General features: G+C 43.9%; 1 protein-coding gene across 1 annotated transcript in view; it reads right to left on the bottom strand.

The window, feature by feature from the left end:
• LOC307122743 (neural-cadherin) overlaps positions 1-17,931 on the bottom strand; it is a 337,292-nt gene that overhangs the window by 176,544 nt on the left and 142,817 nt on the right. The window contains exons 4-6 of the mRNA XM_079810925.1: positions 16,651-16,855; positions 10,485-10,596; positions 1,683-1,932 (exon numbers count right to left, since the gene is read on the bottom strand). Coding sequence (XP_079667051.1) covers positions 1,683-1,932; positions 10,485-10,596; positions 16,651-16,855 — 567 coding nt within the window. The remainder of the gene's footprint in view (positions 1-1,682; positions 1,933-10,484; positions 10,597-16,650; positions 16,856-17,931) is intronic.

Here is a 17,931-nt window from a genome sequence, read left to right as displayed (position 1 = left end):
ATATTGGGATGGAGGCAAATTATAGAATTTGTAGAAAAATAATTAATTAAATGCAAAACCGAAAAAAAAAACGCAATTCACAAGCGCGTATTGAACCGTGAATACCGCCACAAACTGAGAATTGTGGCATCACTAATATGTATATATATATATATATATATATATATATATATATATATAATTTTTTTTTTTTTTTTTTTTTTTCACAAATTAAGAATGTATTCTCTCGTTTTAATAAGTTGTGACCACGATTTACTAATTAATTCTCTCGTTTTTGTTAAATTGCTGCCACAAATTAAGAATTATTTTCCACAACTTCCTCATTTCAGTAAATTGTGGCCATTTTGTACTAGTAAATGGGTAAAACATGCTGATGTATTAGTAAGTCGTGGGAACAAATTCTTATAGGGTACATAACACACACATTTTCTGCCAGTCTCATGTTAATCTTGAGTACCAATAGAGTAGTATTGCATCCTTCATATCTCTGAAGAGTCTCTAGTTTTATCATATTTATAAAAGACAGATACGCTGTATCGATGCATGCATGCAGTGGGCGGAGCTAAAGAGACAAGAGCACACACAAAATACATCATGGCATTATCTCTTTCGATTCTCTACATGTTTGTGTTGTTTACATTATATGCACTTACACGCTGATTGCCAACAAAACAGACATTTGAAGCAGTTTCACTCAACACCTGGTTTCAACTAGTGACCAGCAACAAACAAACCCACTTGCAGAATTCCGTTCCTGCTCCGGAAAAACAAACTGCATTCACTGTTTCCTTAATGCTGGGTTATTTGGGAAGCTGAACAAGGTTATCTTTCCCTCACAACCAAAAACACACTTCTTTCGTGACAGTGTTGATTTTGTGGTCTAAAAACAAAATGACAGAGCTGCCGACAGCTACTGTAACTGAAAGAAGCTTGTTGATGGGCGCACTCCTGGTTGATGTGTGCACACGTTCATCCGGGAGAAGTGCTCATACAAGCAATTCCAAAGCTGGCATATGCAAATGTTGGGGGCGTACATATTAATGATCCCGACTGTTGTGCAACAGTCAGTGTTATGTTGAGATTCGCCTATTTTTCCGTGGTGTTTTTCACAAACGAGATTTAAATATGAAGGAGGAAGCAATGGTGTTTGAGACTCACTGTATGTGATGTCCATGTACTGAACTTTTTGTCATTCATCTATGCCATGGTTAATTAAATGTTTCATTCTAGGGCACCTTTAACAGTGTAAATAAGTCAGAATGCATAAAATAGCATTAATAATGCTATTAAAGAATGCATAAAGTTGCAATAAAAATATTACAACAACTGTCAGCTGAAAATATGTTTTGCCATCACCTTGCTATTTGTTGCACCATATTTAATTCTTGTCATACAGACACAGTAAGCGTCTGAGCTGAAAGCATTGGTACATTTTATGAAGTGCTGTTAGAGTGGATGCGAACCCATGGCATCACACCGGAAATTTGCAGAGCAGGGATTTGGGAAAAATCATTAAATTACATTAATTAAAAGAAATACTAGTCTGATAACAATATTCTGGCTTTTTCCTGCAAAACAACAGGCTTCCATTATCATGTTCCTCACGGGGACATGAGGCTGAAGGAGATAAGGATAAAAAAAATATATATATATATATATATATATGGAGATAAGGAACTCACACAGGCTGCGAGAACTCCGGAGGCTCGTCGTTGACATTGGCCATACGAAGACGCACAGTGGCTGTGCCGGTTCGGGGCACCTCGCCCTTATCCACCGCCATCACTACGAATTCATACAGGTGGTTGAGCCTCTCATAATCCAGAGGGCCTGCCGGGAATATGGTGCCATGGGCTGAAATGATGAAATCTGGACTAAGCGTATAGTATGTGATCTCTGCATTCTGCTCCGAATCACAATCACTGGCTGATACTGCAAAAGAGGGAGAAACACAGGATGTGGCTGTTAAAAACAAAAAAATCTGCACTACAGAGAAATGCAGCCTCAGCTAATAGGATCAATCTTTATTTGAGCTTCCCTGTGTAAATAGCTTGGGCATATGCGCTTGTCAAATGAACGACTAGAATGGTTATACATGACTGGCAATCAAAAGATTCCAAGCTGTGAGTCTTATTGCATCTGACAACTACAGTAAAATGCAATGCCGTTCAATAAGGTGTGAGTCTGTTTCAAATGAACTTCACAATAAGGCACTGCATACACAGTAGCAGCTTTTCACATCACCTCAACTAGTGTTGACAAAAAGGGGTAAACATTTCTCAATCCGAGGTCCAGTTTTCCTGATTCTGCACTTTAGAAATCCCATCATTTTTGCTGAAATTGTATACTACACATTTTAAGTTGTACATCATAAACAACACACCCAGAATGGATTAAGTGCATAGATACAATTAGAAAGAAAGAAAAAGAAATGTTCGGCAGACAAAACTGCAGAAACATCTGTGTTTTTGCTAGACAATAAAAAAAGCAATACATATTACTCAAATAATTTTAAAATGAATTATTTACTTGAAATGTTGCCTCATTTGATATATGCATATGTATGTATGTTTACGGACAGTAAGCGGTAACACTATTTCAATAGTCCACTTAAGACACATTGTACTAACCTAAACTGCTGAAAATATATTACAGTACAAGTTCACTATTGTAATACAATATTGTAATTTTTTTACGATTTAATTATTCATTCAATTATTCAGCTTTTATATATTCCAGTATATTAACTAGCCTGGGTACTTTCATAGATGACGTTTATAATTGACCCTCAAGTTCTCTTGCAATTTCTTGAAACCAGTTTGTGTAATCCTAGGAGCGTGACTGCCTTTGCAGTGATCCCAACTGTACCACCAAAGAGTGTGTGCTCAATCAGGTCCTCATTGCACTTAACAAGTCCTCGTGGCAGGGCCAAAATCCCTCTCCACCTCACTCAATTCCATCTACTGCCGTGAGGACCATGACTTTCATCATTGGGGAATAAGAGTAAGATAAAGACAGGAAATTAAACAGGATAATTCCATACTGATATATCGGCTAAGTACTAATATTGTGGTGTACATAAAGCAAAAACATCCAGCAAACCTCAGCCATTTACGAAAAAGGCTGTTCCCACAGATGTTTAAATTATAAATCTTCTGTTCTTCTAGATAGGTTTAACTGGAGCAAGCAGAATATTTCATGCTGGGTAGAGATAATTGTTATGAAGCCCACACAGACGTTGGTTGGCATGCACCTGCAAATCAGCACATCTGCTGTACACCTCACCACATCACCTTTCCCATTCTGCCAGGAGTCTCTGTGTTAAGCTCTCAAAATGTCTGCCAAGTCCTGTTATTCTCCAAACCAGCAGCGCTTTTTTAATCTCGGTAATTTTCCAGTGTTTGTTTGTTTGTTTTGTTCTCTTTTGTTTGCCGTTGTGTCTGCATATGCAGTCTGTCTGTCTGTCTGTCTTTGGCAGTTGTTGTCTTGTCCATCCCTTCATTTCTGTGGTGCTTTGATAGCAGCTGTGGTTGTCTAGAATTTAATGAGAATATGAAAGCTCTTCTTATCATAGCTGAGGGCATGTGTTTTCCATTCTGTGTGTTGCAAGTGCACTCTCAGGAGTTAGTACATAGACTACAGATTCAATGTGCAATTTAGACACATGAAAGTGCACATCAGGGGAGAAGTGCTTCAAAGGTGGTGTTAAACAGAATGATAGAGGAAGAAAATGGCATCTTCTCATCTTGTTGTGAGAAACAGACTTTCTTCATATGGCCATACTAGTCTCAAATGGCACAGCCACGGGTCACCCGTTCATGGACTGTCCGACTGCATGCAAAACTGGAAAAAGTCTCGGTTAAGTATGGTAACCCTCGTTCCCTGAAGGAGGGAACGGAGACGTACGTCAAAGGTGACCGACTGAAAGGGAACACTTTTTCACTCTGGAGTGAACAAAAGTTCCCTTTCGAGGGAACTCCCACTGCATCGGTAACGACGAATTTGGGGACACTCCCTAAGCAACAGCGCGTCTGAAGTATGAATGAAATCAGGCCAATCCTGATTGGTGTTGCGTCATGACGTAACTATGACGGCGTACCCGGAAGGTACATATAGGGCAGCCCAGGCATAGTAATGGCAGTTATCGCTCTTCAGCATAGCGCTCTGTGTGAAATCTGTCTGTCTATTTATTGTTGTTTGTCAAAAAGTGAAAGTGTGTGTGAAATGGCGACTGGAAAGTGAGAGAGTTTAAGCAGTGTGTGCATCCGTGTCCCCGTTACATGTCGGGCTCGGATGCACACCTGCTGTGTGTGCAGTGTCTGGGTGTTCAGCATACTCGGGCGGCTCTCGAGGGAGCCGCTTACGAGCGTTATGAAAGCTGACACTCAGGCTGCTCCGCTCTCGGCTGGCCGTGTTCAGTGAGACCAGCCAGCCTCGTGAGCCCTGTGGATCGGTCCCGCATCCGCCGAGGCGGTGCGGCGAGGCCGGTCATGGGGCTCACGGATGGACTGTCAGCAGGACTTGGGACTGCTGAGGCATCTTCCCAGTCTTTGTCTGACAGTTCAGATGTTCTCCTTCCCCGTGTGGAAGCCCGCGCTGCGGCTTCTTCCCCCGGGGCGGAGGACCCGATGCTTCAGCGGTCTGATTCTGAGGAATTAGACGCGCTCAGCATCGAGGCAGTCAAAGTCATGAAGCACTCCTTATATATGCAATTGAAGTGAACACACGCGATCGGTGTGCATGAGATACTGGATGGCTGCATTTAAATCTGAGGATTTAAATGAAATATGAGCTGACTCTGAGGAGTTAGATATTCAGCCTGTCATTCAGACCATGTTTCACCGTATTGTTTGAAACTGTTTGGCTTTTTTTCTCGAGGGATGAAAGCCAATTGTATTATGACGGCTTGAACCACGTTGCTGAGGCAACGCGGGGTTTATGAGTCCATATAATACAAATAAACAGTTCGTCTGATGATTACGGCCACATTTAATTCTGAGGAATTAAATAAAATATAATCTGACTTTGAGGAGTTAGATATTCAGCCTATCATTCAGACTTTGTTTCACCTTATTGTGGCTGCATTTAATTCTGAGGAATTAAATTAAAATATTATCTGACTTTGAGGAGTTAGATGTATTTTAATGCAGCCTGTCATTCAGTTCAGTTGGCACGGGGTTGGTGATTATGATGGCATTTAATTCCAAGGAATTGAGTGTCGTGTTATCCGACTTTGATAAATTGGATACTTTAATTCTGTCACCCAAGCGTGTTTAACTTGTGAACTGGATATTCATCTAAGATGGAGCCCTCCTGAAGTGATGTCGTTCTCGCCGCCTTGTGGCCTGCGGGACACATCAGGTTTAGGCAAGGGCTAATCGCAGTGTCCGTCCCTTAGATGAGGCCCCTGCTGGCCAGCCCCCTCTCCCGGGTAGGAGCGACCGAGGTCGTTTTCCCCCAGGAGCTCTCGGGAAATCAGTGCTGTGTTCCCGCCGTCAAAGACGCTTCGGGCCTCACTGATTTCCCGCGCACGCACGCCGCCGTCGTCGCCTCCAGTAGGACTTGCGACTGGGCAGCGAACGTGTGCGCCAACCGAAAAACGTTCTCGACTGCTCCCTGCCGGTTAGCCGCTTCAGGGGGTCGGGAATGAGTTTCGGTTGACACCCGAGGCCAGCCTCGAGAGGCTGGTTCCCTTAGTAGATTATCTCGGCGCATGGTCATGCCTTCCGAGTGTGTCTACGTGGGTCCTGCAGACTGTAGAGCTGGGTTACAGGCTTCAGTTCAGTTCTCCTCCCCCGAAGTTCAACGGGGTGGTCCGGACTGTGGTCGGCCCAGGGCAGGTTCGGGTTATGGAACAAGAAGTACAGCCCTGTTAGCCAAGGAGGCCATAGAACGGGTCCCTCTGGCAGACAGGAGGTCCGGATTCTAATGCCGGTACTTCATAGTTCCTAAGAGGGATGGCGAGTTGTGTCCAACTTTAGACCTGAGGTACTTGAATCGTTCTCTGAGGAGATTCAGATTCAAGATGCTTAGCAATTCCTCCATTGTGATTCAGATCCAGTCTGAGGACTGGTCTGTCACGATGGGTCTGAAGAGGACGCATACTTCCCTGTATCCATCCTTCTGTGTCACAGGAAGTTCCTGAGGTTCGCTTTGGGGGCAAAGCGTACCAATATCGGGTTCTTCCAGGCGGCCTAGCCCTTTGAGACTCTACACGCAGTAGCGTGTTGACGCCTTCTCAGAGAACTGTGTTCCTGGGAGTCGTATGGGATTCTCTACGTTGGGGGCACAATTGTCTCCCGCACGTATCGAGTCCATACGGGCGGTGGTCTCTAGAAGGAAGCTAGGCCACAGCATCACTGTGAAGCAGTTTAAGGACTGCTGGGGCTCATTGCGGCTGTGTCCAACAGAATATCTCTTGGCCTGCTGCATGAGATCCTTACAGTGATGGCTGGGAATCAAGGGGTTTTCCTCGAGGGGAAAACCATTCTGTATGATCAGGGTAACGCGCAGATGCCTTCGTTCCCTAGTCATATGGAAGAACCTTGGTTTCTGTCCCAAGGGCCAGTGTTAGGAGCGTCCTGTTGCCGGGATTCCGTTTCAACAGACGCCTCCCTCACTGGCTGGGACGTGGTCATGGCAGCCGCTTGCGAGAGGTCTGTGGGAGACCCGGCATTTCTCCTGGCACATCTATTGCCTGGAAATGCTGGCGGTCTACAAAGCTCTGAGGAGCTTTTTCCCGGACCTCCGCGGCCACCATGTCCTGATACGGAAGTAAACCAGGTGGCTTTCCTTAAGGGGAAATCTATTCTGTATGATCAGGGTAACGCGCAGTGGCCTTCGTTCCCTAGTCATATGGAAGTAGCCTTGGTTTCTGTCCCAGGTGCCAGTGTTGGGAGCGTCCTGTTGCCGGGAATCCGTTTCAACAGACGCCTCCCTCACTGGCTGGGACGGGGTCATGGCGGCCGCCTTGCGAGAGGTCTGTGGGAGACCCGGCATTTCTCCTGGCACATCTTTTGCCTGGAAATGCTGGCGGTCTACAAAGCTCTGAAGAGCTTTTTCCCGGACCTCCGCGGCCACCATGCCCTATACGAAGTAAACCAGGTGGCTTTCCTTAAGGGGAAATCCATTCTGTATGATCAGGGTAACGCGCAGTGGCCTTCGTTCCCTAGTCATATGGAAGAAACCTTGGTTTCTGTCCCAGGTGCCAGTGTTGGGAGCGTCCTGTTGCCGGAAAATCCGTTTCAACAGACGCCTCCCTCACTGGTTGGGGCACGGCATCAGGGGGTTGAGGTCGCGCCCTCTATGCAGACTGGCGCATCACATCCTCCTGTGGTCCCAAGGGAAACTGTTGTCCATCAGGGCAATGTATGTCCCGGGGGTCCAAAATCAGGGAGCAGACATCCTGTCGAGGCAGGGGCTGAGGCCCGGGGAATGGCGACTCCACCCGGAGGTGGTGGAGGCCATGTGCGAGAGATTTGGCCCAGTGGAAGTGGATTTATTCGCGTCTCGAGAGACGACCCACTTTCCACTGTGGTTTTCTCCCTCTGGGTCTGGATGCCATGGTGCAGACATGGCCGAGGCTACGTCTGTATGCATTTCCCCCGATCGCTCTGCTCCCGGGAGTCCTGGAGCGGGTCCGTCGACAAGGCACCAACCTGCTTCTGGTGGCGCCACGTTGGCCGACTCGGGTTTGGTTCTCGGACATCATATCTCTGCTGGCAGGTCAACCCTGGGAGATTCCTCTGAGGAGGGATCTCCTGTCTCAGGCAGGGGGCACGATATTTCACCCCCGGCCCGAGTTATGGAACCTTTGGGTCTGGCCCCTGAGGGGGCCAGATACCTAGAGGCTGGCCTGCCGGCCGATGTGATCGAGACCTTACTCAGTTCCAGGGCTCCATCTACAAGGAGACTGTACAGCCTCAAGTGGAATGTGTTTTCCACTTGGTGTAGAGAGCGTGAGGTGGACCCAGTTAACTGCCCAGTGGCTTCAGTGCTGGAGTTCCTCCAAGATCGTTTCTCTGCAGGGCTTACCCCGTCCACACTCAAGGTGTACGTGGCTGCCATTGGGGCTTTCCACACACCGTTGGGTGATGGGCCTTTGGGTAGGCACCAGTTGGTTGTACGGTTCCTCCGTGGGGCTCGGAGGATGAGGCCTGCGGCTCGGTCCAGAGTCCCAACCTGGGACCTGGCAGTGGTTCTCGAGGGATTGGCTGAGGCCCCCTTCGAGCCACTAGAGTCAGCAGACCCAAAGAGCTTGACCCTTAAGATGGCCTTTCTCTTAGCCATCACTTCTCTGAGGAGGGTGGGGGACCTTCAGGCCTTGGCGCTTACGCCGACTTGCCTGGAGTTTGCCCCTGGCGAAGTGAAGGCCATCTTACACCCTAGGGCCGGTTATGTGCCCAAGGTGCCATCAAACGTGGTCAGGCCTTTGGTTCTTCAGGCATTTCATCCTCCGCCTCACGTGACGGCGGAAGAAGGGAGGCTTCACCTGCTCTGCCCGGTCAGAGCCCTTAAATTATATGTGGAGAAGTCTGCGCAGTGGAGGAAGCTGAGCAGCTATTAGTGTGTTTTGGTTCATCTAAGAAGGGGCTGCCTGCGTCAACCCAGACTATTAGTAACTGGATTGTCCAGGCAATAGCCACGGCCTATCAGGTGCGCAACCTGCCTTCACCTATGGCCGTGAGGGCACATTCCACCAGGGGCATGGCCTCTTCGGTGGCCCTCCTTTCTGGGGTCCCCTTGCAGGACATTTGCGAGGCGGCCGGATGGGCTACTCCACACACCTTTATTAGGTTTTATAGTCTGCACCTCCCTGCCACGCCCGGTGCTAGGGTACTCCAGTCCTAGCTGTGCCCGGTTTCCGGCTTCACACTAGGACTGGTGCTACCATCGGTGTGGCCTAGTGGGTACTCGTTCCCCAAATTCGTCGTTACCGATGCAGTGGGAGTTCCCTCGAAAGGGAACGGCTCGGGTTATGTATATAACCCTTGTTCCCTGAGAAAGGGAACGAGCACTGCATCTTGTCGCCACACCTCGGCAGGCCTGGAGCGCATGCTTCATCGCGATAACTGCCATTACTATGCCTGGGCTGCCCTATATGTACCTTCCGGGTACGCCGTCATAGTTACGTCATGACGCAACACCAATCAGGATTGGCCTGATTTCATTCATACTTCAGACGCGCTGTTGCTTAGGGAGTGTCCCCAAATTCGTCGTTACCGATGCAGTGCTCGTTCCCTTTCTCAGGGAACAAGGGTTATATACATAACCCGAGCCGTTTTTGAAGAACATTTAGAGGGAATATAATCCAATAATGTTGCTGATTTACCCATTTAAACTGCATGAGCAGTAACCTCAAGTGCTAATTAACTCAAATGCATGTACACTACCATTCAAAAGTGTGAGGTTGGTATGATTTTTTAAACGGTTTTCAAAGTCTTTCATGCTTACCAAGGCTACATGTATTCAATCAATGCAAAATTCAATAAAAAATAACTGTTCTATTTTGTTCTATTTTAAAATGTAATTTATTCCTGGGATGTCAAAGCTGGATTTTCAGCAGCCATTACTTCAGTCTTCAGTGTCACCAGATCCTTCAGAAATCATTATAATTAGCTGATTTGGTGCTAATTATTAATTTTGAAAACTGTATTTTTGTGGAAACTGTGATGCTTTATTTCAGGATCATTTGAGGAATAGCAATAGCATTTATTTGAAATAAAATCATTTGTAACATTATAAATGCCTTCAGTGTCACTTTTGAGCAATGCTGTGATATACAAAACAATCCAAATGGAGTGAATCAAGTGAACTTGAACTAAGCTCATTCTGCACAAATGCACTAAAACCTCTGTGCTACATGACTAAAACATGAACAATGAGTAACTTGCAAAAAAAATAATAATAATAATTTACAATATTGTATTACAAAAGTTAACTCATAATATGGTTTTGTGAGCCTGGTTCTCACAAAGTTGCTTTTGTTAAATGCTACTACAAATATTTGGTATGTTATTTGCTTCTACTACAATTGAAAGCCATTTTATTTAAATTACATATATTTATGCATTTAGCAGACGCTTTTATCCAAAGCGACTAACAACAAGTACAAGAAGCGATCCATCATGAAGAGGCAACGAAACATAAAAAGTGCCTGAAGTACTAAGTTTTGGACATTACACAGAGGATCACATGGTAAGGCAGGGAAGGAATAGAGGAAAATAGAAGGAAAAGTATTGTATTTTTATTTAAGATGAGGTTAAGTGCTCACGGAAGAGGTGAGTTTTCAGCTGTCAAATTTATGAACATCACATGATAAAATAAATTTAATACATTTAAAGGATTTTTTCATCAAAAGTGGCATGACTAAAATTATATTTGTGTAAAAATTAACACTGGGTCTGGCTACTTTTCCAGTGTTGTTATAAAAGGACCTCTAGGTAACGGCTATGGTACATTGAAGTGCAGGTCCACAGACTTACCCTGCAGCAGCGATGTTGCGGTCGTGACTGTCTCAGGGACACCGTCTTTGCTATAAATGGATTGCAGGAACTCTGGAACGCAGTCATTCTCGTCTGTGATGATCACTCGCACCTGTGAGAAACAAGTGAAAAGGAAGCAGGAAGGCACAAAAATAGAAAGGTGAGAATTGTTAACAGAACAAATGGGCAGATGATAATACCTTGATACATGAATTACCACCAGGGAGAAAGTTAGCACATCAATGTGACTGTCCCCAGTGTTTCTTAAAGTCAATAGGGGTGCTGTTTCAAGAACGCCTTTCCAAAAAAGCTCTTTTTAACAAGAATAAAAGCCCATTTACTATCACTCTTTATACTTATCATCCTGTTTTATCTTGGCACTTTCTCACTGCAAATTATTTGGTGTCAAGAAGTTATATTCATACATAAGCAATCATTTGTGCCTGAAAATGCAGTTGCGAAGTAGTGAAGAATCAAACACAAAAGGACAAATGTCCTCCAATATCACATGGAGCTCTTTCCCGATATGTTCCAAAAGCATCAGGGAAGCTGAAAGAGGCACCTAATGCCTCCCATAAGACAGAATTAAGCTGAAAGTTGCTGTCTGGAGGAGGAAAAACACTGTTTGAGTGCTTTTTCCCTGACACTGTTGCTAAAGCTTCCTGGCAGTTGCTAAGTGACTTTAATAACCTACTCACTTCAATTTCAGAGACTGGAAATAGACAGACCTAGTCAGAAATGGTCAAAATTGTGACAACAGGTCATAGTCTACAACGTTTCTCATATATCTAACTCTAACAGAGACCATAACCCAAAAATCACATGAAATAAAATGCCTTTATATAAGAACATCAAGACAGAAGGATCCCCGAGGGAAAGTTTTGGGATCTCAGTAACTGTCCAGACCCTTATTTTATAAGTCGGTAAAAGACACTGCTTTTTTTTCATTTCTTTTTCCACTGGTAGTAAAACTAATGATAACCAAAGACACTGTATCAGAAAAGAGATTTGATATGGCTGATGCAGTTTGGGAATACAAATTTGATTCAATTTACTGCCATAATAACAATCTGAAGAGGAGTTCCCATCTGCCCAGCAGTTTGTAAATATTTCATCAATAGCAATCAATACTATCAAAGACACATTCAATAGATCAAAAGAGACAGTAAAGAAGTTTCATTCATACTTTAAACACGCTGTTGCTAAGGAAGCATCCCCAAATTCGTTGTTCCGACGCAGTGCGAGTTCCCTCGAAAGGGAACTATATTCATCAAAGAACCCAGAAGAAATTCCACAAAAATATGAAGCAGCACAACTGTTTTAAACACTGATGATAATAATAAGAAAGTAAAAAAAAAAAAAAAAAAAAATTATCAATAAATCAGCATATTAGAATCATTTGAAGGATCGTGTGACACTGAAGACTGGAGTAATGATGTTGAAAATTCAACTTTTCCATCACAGGAATGAATTACCAATTAAAACACATTTTCACAATATTACTGTTTTTACTGTATGATCTAATAAATGCAGCCTTGGTTAGCAGAAGGTTTCTTCTTTCAAAAACATTAAGAAATTCCAACCACACACTTTACATAATTTAAATTCAGATCTATTCACTAATGAATCATTCATTAAAATAAACAAAATAACTCAAAACTATGGCATGCAAGCAAGTTTTATTCTACACAAGCAGATCATAAAAAATGTATATCCACTACAGACATTTCCATGACTTTTTCATATTTTCCATAACTGTGAGAATTATAATAACTATGACTGAATGGGCCATAATTACTGATTCTAAAGCCTGTTCATTTTGCACATTGTTAATGATGCCATTATAAACTGTGTTTTGTTTTGTTTGTTGTAACTGGTCTACATGCCCTCTTGCTCCCCATCTGCAGTTAGACACACTGTGTCATGTATTTTTTTGTGACATTCCCAAGCTAATAGCTGGGATCTTGGATGGCCTGCCTCAGGACAGGACAGATGTATGGATCACTGAGCAGCCAAATCAAGTTGTGATGAGGCGAGACTACATCCTCAAGGGGAATGTTACTGTAAGAGGCATGAACGGGACTGCTGGGTATCTCTTTGATTTTAGCTAAATTGTTGCCCTTACACTTCCCACAGTGCCACAACCCTCTTCTTTATCCTTTTATTTCAGTCTAAGTGACCATAATTTCAATGGAAGGCATTCATAACATGAATAGTATCATCAGTGTGTTTTAATTAAAGGACAACTGGAAATTTTATATAATGTTTACACTGAAATAAATGCAGTCTAAAGGTGGCGCTCAAGCACAAAGCAGTCTTGCCGAGCACACATTGATACGACAAAGAGGAAGTAAGTAGACAAAGAAGAAGATGAGCTGTTAATGCTGCTTGCCAGTTAGCAAAAAGTATGTGAAGGGTTTTCACGTAAATACTGTCTCTCTTCTTCTTCTGTGTGACAAGCGAGTGTCAGAAGCGTAAAGTGACGCATCACCACCTTGTGTACCGGGAGCGCCATCTACTGAATTTGCACGTTCACTCGGCACATCGCCAGGGAAAATCAATTGCGTGTGAACACAAAGACGCGCCGAAAAACGTCTCGAAAAATGCTGCCGATAAGCGTGCGCGATAATCGTCCCGATGTGCACAGGCCTTAATACTTATTTATCTTTCCCTTTATCTTTCTTTCTTTCTTTCTTTCTTTCTTTCTTTCTTTCTTTCTTTCTTTCTTTCTTTCTTTCTTTCTTTCTTTCTTTCTTTCTTTCTTTCTGTAATATTTGCAATCTTGAAAAGCAAAAACATTACATGGAATAATTCATAGACCTTCAACACTTTACACACAAACCTCAACCACAGTGAAAATCAACAAATATAAATAAGTAAAATGATGGTTCTTAACATCCCCAAACAACAACAAACACTAATGATAAAAAACTGTTACAGCAACATAAATAAAGGAAGCAAGTGGTAAAATAATAAGACTATAACACACTAACCGCATAATTTATTCATGCTGCTTTGCTGGGAGTTGTTGTTCAGACAACTGTATTTGGCTAGTTGAGACAACATTTATGGGATTTCTGTAGGTCCGACATTTTTTACAGAGATTCGCGTAGATCCTAGTAGTCCCCTCATTCAAAATAAAATCTATCATCTATAATCTATGAAGCTAGTTAGCTTGCTAGCTATCCTTTCCAGCTTATTGATTTTTTGCATAAATAAAAAAATGACTGGATGGAGAGCCAAAAGCATTGAAGTGTCTGAAATCATGCAATTATATTTCTGTGAACGAGTGAATGGCATTAATCATTTACTTTCAAACTATCAGTTATGACGAACAATCAAAAAAGTTGTTTATTATGGTATCTTCAATCATCTCGTTTCCCCATATATTTCTTTCACTGCTTTTTAAATTATTGTTTTTATTTTATTTCTTGTTGCTATACAACCACATATAGCAACCTATTGAGACTGTGAAATAAATAAGATATTGAATAAAGGTTATATACTATAATTGCAGCTAGGTTTTTGCCCATAGACTACCTAATTAATACATTTCCACTACTATACATTTAATTTTGAGCAAATACGTCCCATATATCACCCATTACATTTTACTCTTGAAGTAATGAAGTTAGTCTAGTGCACCAAGAGACAATTAACCATTTTGTAGTGAGGTCAGCACAAACAACCAGAAATTAATATAAATTAAAATAAAATAAAAAAAATTCCCCCTCCTGCACCACTAGACAGACTCCAATTTGTTGTATTTTATGCTCTGGTGTGTTTTGTGACAGAATGTTATCATAGAGAGCACAATCTATAAAATATCTAATATATCTTGAATATAAAAATGAATTAAGCATCATAGTTACAAAACGTCTTGGTTACGACTGTAACCTTAGTTCCCTGAAGAGAGAACGAGACGCTGCGTCACTGCTTTGGGAACGCCTCTGCGTGATTGCGTCGTGAAGCACGTATGTCATCAGTCCAATAGAGAGACGGAACGTCATAGGCGGGTGACATCATAGACCCGGAAACTATAAAGCATCCCGGCAAACACACACCTCTAGCTTCTCCCCTGAAAGCGAACCTCAGATATTTCCTGTGCTGCGGAAGGATGGAGACATGAAAATATGCATCTTTTAGATCTATTGTGACAAACCAGTCCTCGGACCTGATCTGAGACACGATCTGTTTGAGTGGGAGCATTCTGAACTTGAGCTTCGCTACAGCGCGGTTGATTCTCCCACTCTGCCAGAAAATCTACAAAGGGTACCAGCCTCTCGAGACTGGCCTCTGATATACTCTGCACCAGGAGTACAGCGCCCTGAAGCGGAGGACCGGCAGGCAACAACTGACTCGACAGCGCCACCGGCACTCGGGCGGGGTTGGTGAATTGACCCTGTGAGGGCACCGAGGACAGAAGGGGAGCCGTGTACTGCGGTAAGCACCATCTTCCCCGGAGGGTACGGCCCTCACAGTCCTGGGCACGAAGGCGTCAGGACTTTTTAGACGCAGCATTCCTAGAGATAATGACTGTCCTCAGATCAGTCTTACCCATTAGAAGGCTTACCCTTTTTGCGGGGGTGCGCGAGTGGCGAGGCTCTGCTTTTGCAGCGCCCTATGGGAGGAGCTAGTACCCGGCGCCTGCTGCTCCCGCCCAGCAGCAGACGAGGGGTTTATGGGGGAGAAACTGCTTGAGTGCCGCAGATTGCTTCTTTGCCTCCTGGAACCTGTCGGTAACAGTTGAGACAGCGTCACCGAACAGGCCATCAGGAGACAACGGCGCATCAAGCAGAAAACTCTTGTTCCGTTCTTTTATCCCTGTCAAATTAAGCCATAAATGCCTCTCCGAGGCCCGGAGAGCAAGATCTGCTGTGGATTGGAGCTCATTAGTCATATCTGCTCCAACCTCATGGCTTTCCCCCAGATCTCGCAGCAGGTCAGCCAAGTATGCCTGCACGATGGACATAGTGTGCAGACGTGCGGCAGCCTGACCTGCTGCCGAGTACGCTTTGCCCACTAAAGATGATGTAACTTTAAGCGGTTTAGTGGGCAAAGATGGAGCTTTTATGGCCGATGCAGACTCGGGAGAGAGATGGCTCGCAAGCGACTCTTGCACCCTAGGCATCGAACCATAACCGTGTCTTTTCAGCCCGGAGATGTAACTATACACAGAAGTGTGCAGGCTGAAAATACGGGAAGACACGGGCCGCTTCCACAATCTCGACACCTCAGTGTGGAGATCTGTGAAGAACGGCAAGCTCCACCTCGGAGGCTGAACAGAGCAAGCGGGAAGAAAGCGCTCATCGAGCCTGCTTTTAACAGGCGCTCGCTCATGATGCTCTTGTGGCCAATCAATGTTTAACTTAGCCACTGCTCTGCTCAGAACCTCCATGAGCTCCTCACTAGCAGGGGTTTGAGGTGGCGATTCCTCAACCCCCGCATCAACGCTACAGACATCAACCTCCTCAGAGGAAGACAGCTGCAGCGCAGCGGCCGCCACCCGGGCGGGAGAAACCGCAGCGTGGGCCCCCGAACCATGAGAAGCGGCACTGGATCTGACGGGTGAAGGCTGAGATAGGGCGGGCCCGTCTCAGACCCCTCCGACAGATCCATCTGTGAACCCCACGTCATGAGCTGCCGCTGCGCCTCAGCAACAGCGGGGCCCATGCCGCGGGGAGCGCCCTCCTCGAAGAGCGCCCGGCGGGATCGCAGCACGCGAAGAGGCATTGCCTTACAATCTCTCAAATACTGTCAGTGTGAGTGCAAACTTGTGAGAGAAAATAAGAAAAGTCTGAACTCAGACACAACACAGAATGACAGTGACAAATGACAGAGCGCTTGTTGAAGGCAACAGAAGCTAGAGGTGTGTGTTTGCCGGGATGCTTTATAGTTTCCGGGTCTATGACGCAACTCGCCTATGACGTTCCGTCTCTCTATTGGACTGATGACATACGTGCTTCACGACGCAATCACGCAGATTATTTTTTTTGTTCCCAAAGCGGTGACGCAGCACGAGTTCCTTTGAAAGGGGAACAATCATTGTATGATTTAAAGAGAGTGTTTGTTGGGCTCTGAGAAAATGTGCCGAGTGTGTGTATGCGTGTGTGTGTGTGTAAAAATCTTAAATCAGGACCCTGTCCCAGTCTGGCTGGGCACTCACCTCAGCAGCACTACTGAGACTGTCCTGATCCTCACTGGCCCTCACCAGCAGCAGGTAGCGGTGCTGGTCGCTCTCATAGTCAATAGTACGGGTCAGACTGATCTCCCCAGTCTCTGATTGGATGCTGAAAAGACTGCTGGGATTGATGAGCAGGCTGTAAGTTACTGGCTGTTTTTGGAAGGACACTGCTGGAGTTACTAGGAAGCTGGATGAGAAAAGACAAAGAGAGAGAGAGGCAACCTAATTGAATATAATATTGATTATGGTGTTCTATAAGTGAGCAAACACAAAAGGAAAAAAAGGAAAAATAGGTTACCAAGGTAAAGTTAGAAGTTTACCAAGGACTTTTGAGCTAATACGGACATCTGTGGAAAGTTTAATTCATACCAACTTCCAAGGTGAAGGCAGTATATCTTCACCAACATTTAGCTATATTGAGAAAATGACTGCGGGTGTGGAGGATTGTTTGTTTAGGAAATAATGTAAAGTTAAATGGTACAAAAGACTCGCCACAGGCTCATTGATCTTGTGTAAAGGCAGAATAAACAAATCAGTACAGTACTTTGCTGGTTTTCAAATACATATGGAGCAAAATAAAATAATTACTGAAAAAGCAAGCAGGAATTGAAAGGTATTTCTCATAATTTTTTATTTATTTATTTTTATTTAACCTTTATTTATCCAGTGAACTGTTTGAGAACCACTTCTCATTTACAAACATGACCTGGCCAGAATTTGCCATTTCTGGATATCTCTCACTTAGAACAGTTTCCTCCTGATGTTAAAAAATATATATATTTTGCATCTGCCTTTCCGATGACTGTTATCACTTTTTCTCTTTTTTTTTTACTCACTGGGTCAAATCATGACAAATCAGACTTCAGTGGCCCATAAAGACAAAACCCAGCAATTAAAGTGTATCAAAACAATTGTATGATATTTTACGCTTTATCAAAGAAGGAAAATCACATGAATACTTACAAACATAGTTAGCAGTGAGAATTGATAATGGCTAAATGTAACCCTTAATGAAAATGAGAATATTGCAGCATTTATTAATCTATTAGGATAATGTTCATTTCAACATACTAATACATATTAAAACCTTAAAGTGCCCTGTGCCCCTATTATGATTTTTTGAATATTCACTTTCTTGCAGTGTGTAATTTAGCTGTTTGTGAATGTAAACATTCTGCAAAGTTGTAAAGTAGAAAGTGCATGATAAATAAAAGTATTGTCTCCCAAAAGAAAGAATCTGAACCACCTTTACAAGTCGTTTGT

Source organism: Gobio gobio, assembly GCF_949357685.1.
Source record: "Gobio gobio genome assembly, chromosome: 2".
NCBI lineage: Eukaryota > Metazoa > Chordata > Actinopteri > Cypriniformes > Gobionidae > Gobio > Gobio gobio.
The sequence above is the reverse complement of the archived record's forward strand: the minus strand, read 5'-3'. Positions and strand labels throughout refer to the sequence as shown.